The sequence below is a fragment of the Elephantulus edwardii genome, unplaced genomic scaffold, assembly GCF_000299155.1.
Source record: "Elephantulus edwardii isolate Elephantulus edwardi_28Jun2011 unplaced genomic scaffold, EleEdw1.0 scaffold00209, whole genome shotgun sequence".
NCBI classification, from domain to species: Eukaryota; Metazoa; Chordata; class Mammalia; order Macroscelidea; family Macroscelididae; genus Elephantulus; species Elephantulus edwardii.
The window spans coordinates 1,084,546-1,098,228 of NW_006399959.1; the positions used below are offsets into that span (position 1 = coordinate 1,084,546).

At 43.6% G+C, this 13,683-nt stretch overlaps 1 protein-coding gene across 1 annotated transcript in view; it reads right to left on the minus strand.

Moving 5' to 3' along the window:
• Positions 1 to 5,196: 5,196 nt before the first annotated feature.
• Positions 5,197 to 13,683, minus strand: part of DNAJA3 (DnaJ (Hsp40) homolog, subfamily A, member 3) — a 51,699-nt gene continuing 43,212 nt past the window's right edge. Inside the window, exon 11 of the mRNA XM_006897426.1 lies at positions 5,197 to 5,300. Within this exon, the coding sequence (XP_006897488.1) occupies positions 5,197 to 5,300 (104 nt within the window). The remainder of the gene's footprint in view (positions 5,301 to 13,683) is intronic.

Below are 13,683 nucleotides of genomic sequence, written 5' to 3' on the forward strand. Positions count from 1 at the left end.
TTCTGCCTGCTTCTCAAACCCAACGCCCAGGGTCACAGTGATCTTTTGGTATGAAAAATATTGATTTTTCTTTGAAATAAAGGCCACTGTTCTTGCAGCTAGTTTACAAAAGGACTTGGATGAGGGTGGTAGCTGCTGGGCTGTGTGGAGTGTGACAAATTCATACTAGGGGGTGTCTAGCTATGGGCTTAGTGGTCTCCCTTTACCATACAATAAAGGGAGTTTGAGGTACTGGACACAAACCCTGGTGGCACAGTGCTTATGTCTTGCACTAACTGAAAGTTCAGTAGTTGAAATCCTCTAGCCCCTGAAATCAAATGGAGGGTCAGTATGAACCAAAACCCCACTCACTGACAGCGTATTTCAGAAGAGGTAGAGGGGCCCTGGAAGTGCAGTGTTTAAAGCACTGGGAGTTTGGTGAGTCAAACCCACTAGCCATCTGTGGGAGAAAGAGGAGCAGTCCATTTCCATAAGGGTTTGTAACCTTAGCATCCCTGGGGTTCTGCTTTGTCCTGTAGGGCCAACTGGGAGTTTTGACTTGAGGCAGGTGATCTGTGAAAATGGGTGCCCTAAGATATGGCACTTTCTGGTGGTGGCCTGGAGGAGCATTGTCACTACATGTGGAATTCACCCATGGGCCAAGTGCTGGGTGTGCCCTAAAAGGAGCAGGGGCCTTAGACTCAACTCTAGGTGTCTCTAGAGATGGGGACTGCAGCGCAGATCACACTAAGAGCCTATGAATCCAACACATGCTGCGCCTGCCACCAGCACTGGCACCACAGGGGTCTTACTGCCACACCTAGCCTGCATTTCATGAGCACCAGGGCACCAGTGTGCCCAAGGAGGGGACATGGTCCCACAAACCCCCTGCATTACTGATCAACTGATTATAGAGCCAGTGTTTCTCCTAGTGTGCCAGACAGCAAATTAACATTAACAGGGGAGTTAAGGCTTGTGGCACTTAGTTCAGAGGGGGAGCCAGTGAAGGAACTGCCAATCAGCACAAGGGCTGCACAGAAAATAAGTTGGCGATGAACAATGTGGGGCACTTGTTTTATCAACACAACAGGAAGACCAATTCGGCAGGTGGGCTCTAGGTGCCCTTGGTTCAGGGTAAAGAGGCAATTGTGTCCTGTGTGATGCCAAGACCCCTCTGAGTTAAAGACAGACATGTCCCACCCTGTGCTGGGTCTCATGACAGGGTCTCTCAAGTGCCACAAGTGCTCTCTGGCACAAGTCTAGCTCCTGAGTGGTCCCATCCACCCTGACTCCCCTTTCAGTATTTTAGCAGAAGTTCAATTCCCATCTATCCCATCTATTTACTCCCAAGAAGCCCTGGTATTGCTCAATACCTCGTATCACATTCCAGCTCCAATTCAGAGGCGGCTGCAAAGACTGGTGCTAGCCTGAGCCAGCAGTGGAGGAAACTAACCAAATTCCTGAAGAAGTTCCAAGTGCCAGTGGAGACAGGACTTCCTGCCACCTTCTGGAAAGTTCAGGAAGAGCACCCCAGCACAGGCATGCCTGGGAGCTAACCTACATTTGTGTTTCCACGCCACTGCCACAGAGACAGTACTGCAGTCAAATGAGTCCCATGCCTGCTGTGGTTCAAGTACATGTAAAAGCCGTGCTGGCACTAGAATGTAGTCTATTAATATGTAACAGCATCATGAGAGTTACTGAAAATGTGTAAGCATTAACAAAACGAGACAGAGTGAGCACAGCTCTTGGGAAAATGTGCTGACAGACTTGCTTAATTGTCGTAAACCTTCAATTTCTTAAAAAAATGCAACCTTCACAAAGCACAATAAAACAAAGAATGTGTGGGCTTCTTGTGGTTTTCAGTACCTTGTGTCATACTTCAGCTCTAACCCAGAGACGATCGAGAAGAATGGGAATCTGCCCTGCGGTGAGCCTGGAAGGGGGCTCTGGTGGCTTGTTGTGTGCCATTCAGTCAGAACCCACACATAGCTGACCCTATTCCCAGGGGAAAAGAATATCCATCTTTCCCTTACAGAGTATCTGGTGAATTTGAACTGAGTGCTTTTGGGATTGCAGTGCAGCTACTTACCACTAGGCTACCAGAGAGCTATGAGTGGTAAGAAACTGCACTGCCAAACCAAAGGGATTTGGTCACAGCTTGAATCCACCAAAATGCTCTGCAGGATGAGCAGTCTCCTCCAGTATGATTTACAGGCTCTGAAAAACTGCTTCAGGGTCAGCTATGGATTGGTCCCCAGTCTGCAGCACACAAGCAGCAGCCTTGAAGTGGGTCTTCATGCTAGGACTGTGGTGGTGAGGGCACTCCAGTATACCAAGAATCTCAGCAGCAAGGAAATCCACTTTTCTTTCCAAGTCTTCCCCTTACTTCTGTTTCCAAAGGTAAGACACAAGTGAAATCCAGCTGACTTATCCAAGGATAATATGAGCAAGGGAGACTGTGTAACCCTAACCAGCACTCAATAAAGATTTCTTGAGCAAACAAAATTACAGGTAGTACTCAGATTACAAATGTCTGATATACAGACAACTTCTGCTTGCCCTTTCATGTGTAAATCTGCTCTCATTTTGAAATCATTATCCAGAGAATCGTGTAGTAAGGAACTCTGGTGTTGCACCACTAACTGAAAGGTCAGTGGTTTGGATCCACAAACAGCTCTTCTTGTGGAGATCTCCAGCTCCACAGACTCCATGGAGAGTTGCTATGGATCCACGTCGACTCCACAGCAGTGGGATTGGTTATGGGTGGTATAGGTTAAGCTTGGGTTTCTACCTGAAAGGTTGGACGTTCCCATCTACCAGCCGCTCTGAAGGAGAACGCTGAGTCTGGATCTGTAATAACAGCTTCAGGAATCAGATGAACACTCACCAGGAGTCAGAACTGACTATGACAGTGGGCTCAGAAAAGATTAGGGAGCTCTGGTGCTACTGTGGTCAAGGTATACAGCTGCTAGCTGAAAGGTCAACTGTTCAAACACTTTACAGCTGCGGAAACCCTATGGGCAGTTCTACGCTGTCCTGCAGCGCCCTTTGTTCTTGCAGTGAATGAAGGCTAAGAAAAAACCATCTGTTCTGACATACTTACAAGCTCCTGAAGACACACTCAGAACCACCTGTGGCTGAAAGGAGCAGGAGAGACACGTGAGCTTCCTTTTGCACATGGACTCTCCTATTCAATCTCTTCTCTGCCCAGCTCAGCCCATGAACCCATCCAGTAGGGCTCAGCTGTGTACAGGACCCACTCTGATTGGGCCAGGCACTGGGGTTGCTGTGAGAAATTTCCAGAGCCCAGGAAAGTCAATGACCGAGCCAGCTTTGCAACATAAAAAATGCAGGCTCTGAGAATAAGAGAGGGACAGAGTCTAGGAAGAAGTATATAGAGGCCTCCCGAGGAGAACATGCCCCAACACAGCCTCCAGAGAATGCTAAACAAGTGCAGTGAGCACTAGAGAGCCCCACGCCTCACACCAGGGGATGCACTCAGTGGGGAGTGCCAACACAGGCTGAGACAAAGCCAAGGTGGGTAAGGGGCAGCTCAGTGACAGGTGGACATCAACCACCCTCAGGCTGAGCCACCTGCCGAGCTAACTGTTTCAAGGAAAAAATGACTGCAGTTTCCGTTTTAAATATCTTTTTGCAGTAGATCACCTTATTTACATTACAGATTTGTATTATACTCTACATTCAGATACCAGGAGACATGTTCTTTTCGTCAATTGCAGGGAACAGAAGAGAAAGGGCTAAGAACTGTTCTCCAATAACCTGTCTAGCTGTACCTTGAAGAATGTAGACGTACAGAAGCTTAATGCCCACCGAGGGATGGGGTGTTCTGCCTGTGGGCTCGTCAGGGGAGCCTTTCACAGATCTTGGCACTGGCAAGCTGAGACACTCCTGACTAAATCTCAGTGGTGGGCTATGATGGAACAGTTGGCAGGCTGCCCCAGATTCTGCCCAGAGGCAGTGATGGCAGCTGATGGAACAGGAGGAATGACATTGTCCTGAAAGATCACTAGCCAGGTGGGCAGGAAGCTAGCTCCCCAGTACCCCAGGCCCTGCTTTCGAGCTCAGTGACAGGGGAGGGGAGCAGGGCTCCAGGCGTGGCAGAGCCACCTGACCAGGGAGATTTCTCCTGGGACTCTTGGGATTTGCTGTGAGAAAGACCAATCAACTCATGATTTGGGGCAGCACAGGGAACATCTCTAAGCTGTGGACATAGCCTTTAATTCCATTACCAAGCTCTCCACCACACCAATCCCAGAGCTATGGCTCGGTCTCCAGTGTATGTCTCTTCCTCTGCCCGAGCTGCTGCCTGCAGACAGGACAAGTCTCTACATCTTACTGCCTGGTGGGGCTGTCACAGGGACCCCATTCAAGGAGAGGTGATGGTCTTGCTGTGGCTGAGGTGCCCAAGTCTCTGCGGCGGGGGCATGGTGCGGGCCTTTGTGATGGGGGCACACAGTGCTGGCCTCTGCTGGTGGGCCCAGGAACAGCTGCCACTTCCATGCTAGCTTCCAGTGGACCATTTCCCTGGGCAGAGGAGAGAGGGTACATCTCATTTGGCATCATGGCAGGTGCACACCAGAGTCCAGAACCCTGACTAGGGACAGGCAGGACTGAGGGTGTCTTAGCCACCACAGTGAACAGATGGCCTGCCCTGACCTCACCTGGAGTCTGGGTGCCTAACCCAGCTCTTCCGAGCACCACCCTCTGTCCATCAAGGCCAAGCAGTATGTGAAGTTGTTGACAGGTACCACTGAGCTGATATACGACTCAGAGCAACCCTAAAAACAACAGGTCTCAATTTTGTCCTATGCTGCACACAATACTAAGCCAACAATTCCTGGACAGCTGGCTTGGACACTGGGAAGTTGAGGGGTCTGAGTTCTAGGCCTGACTCCATCACTGAGGGGGATGTGATCTTCAGAGGTAGGGCCGTGAGCTGTAAAGCTGCCAAAATGGGTTATGTCCAGTTAGTGGCGGAGCCTGGCTTACCCTGGGCCAGCCAGACTCACTTCCCAGGTGCATGCATGTCACAGACAAACTGTCTGGCCCTGGGTGCTTGGCTGTGCCACCACACCACATCCTGCTGCCAGATGGGCTGGTGCTGGTTAGGTGAGGCCACAAGAAACTTTTCACAGGGACAAAAAGGAGAAAACAGAACAAAACCTGAAAGTGGTTCCTACCTCAGCTGGACTATCAGGAGGTAAGCATTTTCTTAAGTTTGGAAAGGAATCCCTCTTTGTCCTCCCCTGCCTCGCGCCTAGCCTCGCCTCCTGCAGAGCTATCCGCGGCACTGCCACCTGAGCACAAACAGCAAAGAGAACTAGGTCAGAGGCCTCCACATGGCACCTCCTGGTCCCCACCAGGGATGGCTCCCAGGCCCAGCACAATGGAGGTGACCTGCTCAAGGCAGCAGAGTTATTACCTGGCTGGTCAGCACGTTCACTTATTCCAACTGCCTTTCTCTTTGGATCACTACAGACCAACAGGAACCAGACACTAACAACGCTTCTGGTCTGAACAAGAATCACCAGACTTAACCAAAGGCTGGAGCCTTCTTCTTACATGTCGCTCATTCAAACTTTAATCCATTGTCCTAGAGCCAATGCTAACTCCTAGTACCCCTGTAGGACAGACAGACGTGTCCATAAGATTTCCAAGACCATCAATCTTTATGGAGCAGACTACCTCATCATTTCTCACAGGAGTGTCCAGTAAGTTCAAACCACTCACCTTTTGGTGGGCAAGTTTCTTAACCTCTGTGCCACCACAGCACCTTAATCAATTCAACCCTTAGGAAAACCTTACTGGGGAAATTAAGAGGTGAAAAAACGGAGCCACAACAGGTCATGCAGGTTATCTGAGGTCACAGAGCCAATAAAGGCATAACCCACAAGGAGCTAAAGTGGTGCCCTGGCTAAGCACTGGACATCCCACAAAGGTTAAAGTTACCCACATCTCTTGGTAATGAAGCCACGAGGTAGATCTGCTCCTACCACGACTCAGAGCCTAGAAAATCCTAGTGGGCAGGTCCAGCGTGAGGCAGCTGTGAGCTGGAGTTGACTTGAGGACACAAACCCACAGGAGAGATCTGGGATCACCATAACTTGAAATCTACGCAACAATAACTTGCATGAAGGGAGTTCCAACCCCTTCCCCAAGTCTGCCTCTCAAGTTGAGGGCCCAGCCACCAAGCTCCCGGCTCCAGAAGGTACATGACACAGGTTGCAAGGAGAATCTGCTTCCCAAGTCAGATGACTGGAAATCACACTGCACCTGTGTGCACACAGCTCTATGAGACCAGCTTGTGAAGGTGATGGGCCATAGGAACCCCAGCATATATGCAGTTTCCACCTGCATTTCAGATGCGGTTCACCACACCTGAGCAAGCACATGCAAGCTCCCTACCTGAATCCTCCTGTCCAAGGGGATTTTAAACTCCAGGTGCTGGGCATGACTCAGGCTTCCAAGAGCTCGCTGTGACTACACTGCTGTATCTGTACCAAGCTGGTGGCTGTGGCCAATGTTTTCCTAAAGCATCCAAAATTCTTAATTCTTTTCTCTCTCAGGAAAAATCTATTTTTATGGTATTGGTTTGATGTTGGAGATGAAATGACTGAATTTTGCACAATGATTTACTCATTGAAAGTATCTTTTGGTGCAATCACTGTGGAAGGCGGTATGGCGCTTTCTCAAAAAGTTGCAAATAGAGATACCATTTGATCCAGCAATTCCACTACTGGGAATATACCCCAAAGAGACCATAACTGACATCCAATCAGGTATATGCAAACCCATGTTACTTTTCCAAGAGGGTAGTGTACTAGGGGGGAGGATTAGGAGGGGAGAAAAGTGCAACAATGAATGAATGGAAATCCAAAGTCTCTGTAAATTTTCACTGAAATTTATATTTATATATATATATGAAAACACACATGGTGACTATACTTATGGACCTCACCTTATGAACTACAGATTCAGACTGTCACAGAATTGAAATAGGAGCATGAGTCAATGTCACCTGAACATTCTCAAGAAAAGATCTGATGAACTTAACACTAATGATTGAAGACCAAACAAGTTATGGAACGACATCAAGGACATCATACAAGAAGAAAGTAAATGGTCAATACAAAGACAAGGGGAAAAAAGCCAAAATGGGTATCAGAAAAGACTAAAAATTGTACTAGAATGTAGAGGCCAAAACAAAGGGAAGAAATGTTGATGTGAAAGAGATTAACAGATTTCAAAGGACAGCTCAAGAAGACAAAGCAAAATATTAAGATGAAATGTGTAAAGAGCTGGAGCTAGAAAATCAAGAGAAGAACCCCAAAGAAACCATAACCACCACCCAAGAAGATACATGCACACTCATGTTTATCACAGCTTTGTTCACAATAGCAAAGAGTTGGAAACAACCTAAGTGCCCATCAGTGGATAGAGAAGCTGTGGTATATTCACACAATGGAATACTGTGCTGCATTGAAAAACAAGGAAGTCATGAAATATACAAAATGGGTGATGCTGGAGGACATTGTGCTGAATGAAATATCTCAGTCACAAAAGGACAAATACTGCTAGTGCTACTGTTGTAAAACGGGACTTACATGGGGGTTGGGAGGAGACTGAGAAAGCTGGGATAAATTATGCATTGAAATAGATGAGGGAGAGAACTGTTTAAAAGGGATACATTAGGTATTATTGTCATGACAGGAGTCCAGAACCAAGGCTACACAGTGGATAGACTTGTGGGGAGGGACTGTATAATAATTTTTCAGTGAAATAACTTTTCTTTTACTTTTCAAAGAGAAGAGCAACTGGGGGGAGGGGGGAGGGCTGGTCAGGGAGAAAAGTGCTACAATGAACAAATGGAAATCCACAGTCTCTGTAAACTTTCATTAAAATTAGTAATAATTTAAAAAAGGGGGGGAAAGAAAATCAAAAGAAGAGCAATTTAACATTTCTTGGGCTAAATGAACTTAAAACAAATTTAAGTCTGGAGTTATAAAACTGAAAAATTCTGTGGGCAAACTATTGAACGATGTAGGAACCATGAAAAGATGGAAATAACATACAGTACTGTACCAAACGAAATGACTGACAATTTCAGGAAGTAGTGTATGATCAAGAACCAGTGGTAATGAAGGAAGAAGTTCAAGGTGCAGTAAAGGAAATCATAAAAAAATAAGGGCCCAGGAATTGATGGAATACTAACTTACAAGTTTTAACAAACAGATATCAAGAAATTTGGGAGACTGCTACCTGGTCAACTAACTGGAAGAAATCCATATCTGTTTTCATTCCCAAAAAAGGTAATGCAATAGAACATTGAAATTATCTAGCAATCATATATAACCCATACTAGAACTACACATCAGCAGAGAACAGCAAAAAATTCAAGTTGGATTCAGACAAGGCCATGGCATAATGCCTATGTCACTATTGCTCACGTCAGATGGATCTTGGCTAAAGGACAGAATACCATAAAAATGTTTATTTTACTGACTATGCAAAAGTATTTGACTGTACGGATAATAAAAAATTATGGCTAACACTGAGAAAATGGAAATCTCAAAACTAATTAATTGTATTCATGCAAAACGTATACACAGACCAGTTGTCCAAATAGAACAAGGGAACTGTACAGTCTTAAAATCAGAAAAGGTAATGTCAAGATTGTGGTCTTTCTCTGTACCTATTCATTCTGCATATTGAGCAAATAATTAGAAAAGTTCAATTATATGAAAAAGAATGTGGCCTCAGGAATGAAGGAAAACTCACCAACAACCTGCATTATGCAAATAACGCAACCTTGCTTGATGATCAAAGACTACAGATTTCAACATGGATTGCATGTCAACATCAAGGAAACAAAAATTCTCACCATTGGATCAACAGGCAACATCTTGACAGATGGAGAAAAGACTGAAGTTGTCAAAGATTTAATCTTACTTGGATCCACAATCATACCTGTGGTAGGAGCAGTCAAGAAATCAAAAGACCAAAAAAGAGAAAAGAAAGAAATCAAAAGACAAGTTGCACTGGGGAAATCTGTTATCAAGAACCTCTCCACAGTTCTAAAAAGCAACAATGTCAGTGTAAAGATCAAACTGCACCATGGTTATTTTTCTATGCATCTGAAAGTTGGACAATGAATAAGGAAGACTAAAGAAGGAACAAGGTCTTTGTTGGAGAAAAGTATTGAATAGCCTATGTGTTGCCAAAAGAACAAGTTTATCTCTGATGAATGGCAGTCAGGATGCTGTTCCTTGAAGGCAAAGATGGTTAAATTCTGTCTCACATACTTTGGGCATGTTGTTAGGGGAGAGAAAGACTGGGAAAGGTGGAGAGTCATAAAAAACAGCAAGACCCACAATAAAATAGATTAACACAGTGACTATAGCAATGGGCTCTAGTATATCTGAGAAAGTGAGGATCGGGGCAGGATAGCCCAAGGTTCAGATCTGTTGTTCATAGGGTCACTATGCATCATAATTCATTTGAAGGTCAGAGAGGAAGACCCTCAATGAGATGGATTGGATCAGTGACGAGGGTAATGAGGGTAGGTGTGTCAGAGACAGTAAGACTGGCACAAGATAGAGCAGGTTTAGGGCTGTTCATAGGGTTGCTATGAGTCACAGGCAACTCGACAGCACATAACAAAAACAACAATGGACTACTAAACTACCTTTCCATATTTCTCCAAAGTGTTCTCATTAGTGTAATAATAAGCATTTATATAATCAGAATAATCCTAATATCAGAGACATTAATACTAGAGACATTATCACCAACGCCAAATAATCTTGGCCAAAAACAATGAGTACCAGAGGAATATCTGTGTTTCATTGACTATGCCAAAGCATGTGACTGTGTAGATCACAACAAACTGTGGCTAATCTTCCGGAGAATGGGAATCCCAGAATACAGGATTGTGCTCATGTGAAACCTATACATGTACCAGGAAGCAATCCTCAGAACAGAGCAAGGAGACACTGCATGGTTCAAAATCAGAAAAGGAGTACATTAGGGATACATCCTGTCTCCATACCTTTTCAATCTATATGCAGGACAGATAATTTGGGAAGCTGGGCTGTATGAGGAGGAATGTAGCATCAGGATTGGATGAAGATTCATCAACAATCTGCAATATGCACAGGCTACAACCTTGCTTGCTGAAACTGAGAAGAACCTGAAGGGCTTGCTGTAGAAGGTCAAGGAATATAATCTTCAATATGGATTGAAGCACATTAAGAAGACAATTCTCACCAATGGGCTACCAGGTAGCACCATGACAGAGAAGAGATTGAGGTGTTAACAATTACAGCTTTTTCAGCTTCAAAATCAACACTCCTGGCACCAGCAGAAAGGACGAACTGCACTAGGAAATTCTGCAGTCAGGGACCTTTCCAGAGTACTGGGAAGCAAAGATGTGAGTTTAGAGACTAAGGTGCACCTGATCCAGGCCATGGTCTTCACAATTATTTGCTATGCATCAGAGAGCTGGATAGTGACTAAGGTTGACAGAAAAAGAACTGATGTTCTGGAGGAGAAGAGTACGGGACATAACATGGACCACCAAGAAAGAGAACAAAAAAGGTCTATCTTGGAGAGGGTGAAACCAAGTTTCTCCTTGAAGGCTAGAATTTGTGAGCTCTGTTCTTGGAGAAGGATATCATGCTTGGAATGGTGAAGGGATAGTGCAGGAGAGGAAGACCTATATGAGATGGATTAATACAGTAACTAGGATAATGGGGGTAGGTGTGTTTGAGTCAGTGAGACTGGCTCAGGACAGGGCAGGCTTCAGAGCTGCTGTACACTATGAGTTGCTATGAGTTACAGCTGACTCAATGGCACAGAACAACAATCAACAAATTACTAATACTAATGAATTCATTCTGATAAATTTTCTTCATTTTATGTCACTTAAGAGGAAGGTTATGTTTTTAAATACTTTAAATAAAGAATGTTCACTGAAAGACAAGATAGTAATCTTGTTGTACAAGAAAAGAGGCTAGCTATTCCAAGATAAAAAGGAGAAAAGCCTGGAAGCAAGATTAAAAAAGAGGATGACTCTTAAAAGGTGCAGAAGGCTTGAAAGGAAGTTGTACAACTCTGCAGGAAGAGTAAATAGAGAAAGTTAATTTTTTTCAAGAGGTACAAGGGTTATTTTATCTTAAAATAGAAATGTCTGGTTATACTAGCAATAGATAATAAAAGCTAAACTTGAAGATATATTGTAAATTATTGAAGATTAAAGAAAAGTTCAATAGAAAGCTATGTGTATCTGACTGTAAGTGTGCTCTTTTATGCCACTTACTCCTAGGATTACATTATGAAAAATATGTAACCAAGAAATCTGGAAAGTTTGTTCAAGATATTAAGTAAAATCTTGATATTACAACTGAAGATTTCATGGGTTAATTTATGAGAAGTTTTTAAAGCTTTACTGTCAAATGACATAAAATAAGTACTTAGTTTACTTACTGTTAAGGTAATAAAATTTCCCCTAAATAATGGGGAATAAAAGAATAAAATTAATTTTATTCTTTATGCCTTGAAGGCAAGATCACAAGAAGATAAATTCCTAAATCAAACTACATCAACAAACTTTGTTTGCACTGAAGAAAGAGACTGTTCAACAATAACAGATGAATTGTTAAATACACCACTTCCAATAATAAACTGAATACAGAAACAGAAAATAATAAGGAAACACAGAATGTGAATAATATGATCAAATACAATAATAAACCAACTAGATTTATATATGACGGTCTACTCAACACGGGGGGCGGGGGGGGCAGGGAAGACGTTCTATGGCTTTTAAGAAGGACTGGTCATGCATTTGAAAAATAACAGGTCTTTGAAAACTCTATGAGCAACAGAGCACACTTGAAGTAAACTAGCAGATAAGGCACCTGAATCTGAGCCTTCGAATTTGGTAACAAAAAGGAGGAGGAACACTAGTAAGCAGACACTACTGACTGGCAAATAACTTGGGCATTTAGCCAGGAGGGACCAGTCCTTGGGGAAGGACATCATGTTTGGAAGGGTGGAGGGACAAAACAGGAGAGGATGGATGAGACGGATAGACACTGTAACTGGGGCAATGGGGTTAGGTGTGTTGGGAGTATGAAAGACTGGCTCAGGATAAGGCAGGGTTCAGACCTGTTGTATGTAGGGTCTTGTAAGTTGTTGATGACTCAATGACACATAACAACAATAAGACCATATGGCTTTAGAAAAAAAGCTAGTTTTTTTCCTTTAAGATCTCTAATCATTTAACTAAAATACAGTTCTTAAGATATACTCCAGACAAGTTCTAAGCTTTGTAGGAAAGCCACAAAAAATTGTCTGTTTTTAAAAAATCCCAAAATGGTTATATTTACTATGTTCTTAAACACATGAGGTATGTTTTCAAGTTGTCGGTGACATCTGTCAGTTATGACTTGTAGCAGTGCTATGTACACCAGAAGGATACACTATCCAGTCCTGAAGTACTCATGAAATCTCTGCTATGTTTGAAACCATTGCTGACGCTTCTGGGACAAGACATCTCACAGCGGGTCTCCTTTTTCTCTGACCTTCTACTTTACCAAGCAAAGTATCATTGCCCAGGAACTGGCCTCGCCTGATAACATGTGCAAAGCATGTGACAACAAGGCTGACCATCCTTGCTTCTAAGACATTCTGCTCAAGTCAAAAGGAGTAACAAACTTTCTAACTTAAGAATGCTAAAGAAAAAAAAATGTTAAAGCATCTCTTTGGACAAGCCAGCCTTCTAGAGACTTAAAAATTACATTACGACTAAACTTCAGAGACATTGGTCCCAACATAAGGAACTATGAGAAGCTGATGTGTTTGGAATCACAGAAGCCAAGGAAGATTCATATATAAGCTATTAGATCAAGGACTGGTCAATGGGAGATAGATGTGAAGGGAGTGGGTAGAAGTGGTTGGGTATCCTGGTGGATGGTGGAGCAGGGAAATAAGTGGGTAAAGACACGTGTGCTAAAGGCAGGGAAAACACTGACACTAATGGCTAATTCCACAATAAGGGATATACCTTTAACTTGCTGATCTGTCTGATACTTCTCTAAATCTGAACATTCACATTAAGACAGACTAGGAAGAAGAACTGGCCATCCACTTCTGAAATAGCAGGCCTCTGAAAACCCTATGTACAACAAAACACATGTAGATAACAGAAAGGGCAACTGAGGTTGAGCTTTCAAGTATGGAAATACAAAGGAAGAGGAACAGTTGTAAGCAGACACTAGTGACTGGGGCATGGAATGTCCCATGAGAACCATGAATATAGGAAAATTAGATATTGTTAAGGAAGAAATGGAATGCATAAATAGTGACATAGGCAATGGTGAGATGAGACGGACTGGGATGGGGCATTTTGAGTCGGATGATCATATGATATATTACTCTGGAGATGAAAAGTTGAGGAAAAATGGAGTTGCTTTCATAGTTAAAAAAGTCATTGCTAGATCCAACTTGAAGTACAATATTGTCAGTGGCAGGATAATATCTATATGCATACAAGGAAGTCCAGTGAATAGCACTATCATTCAGATATATGAACCAACAACCAGAGGCAAGGAAGAGGATATAGGAGATTTTTACCAACTTTTACAATTGGAGTTTGATCAAACATGCAATCAAGATGCA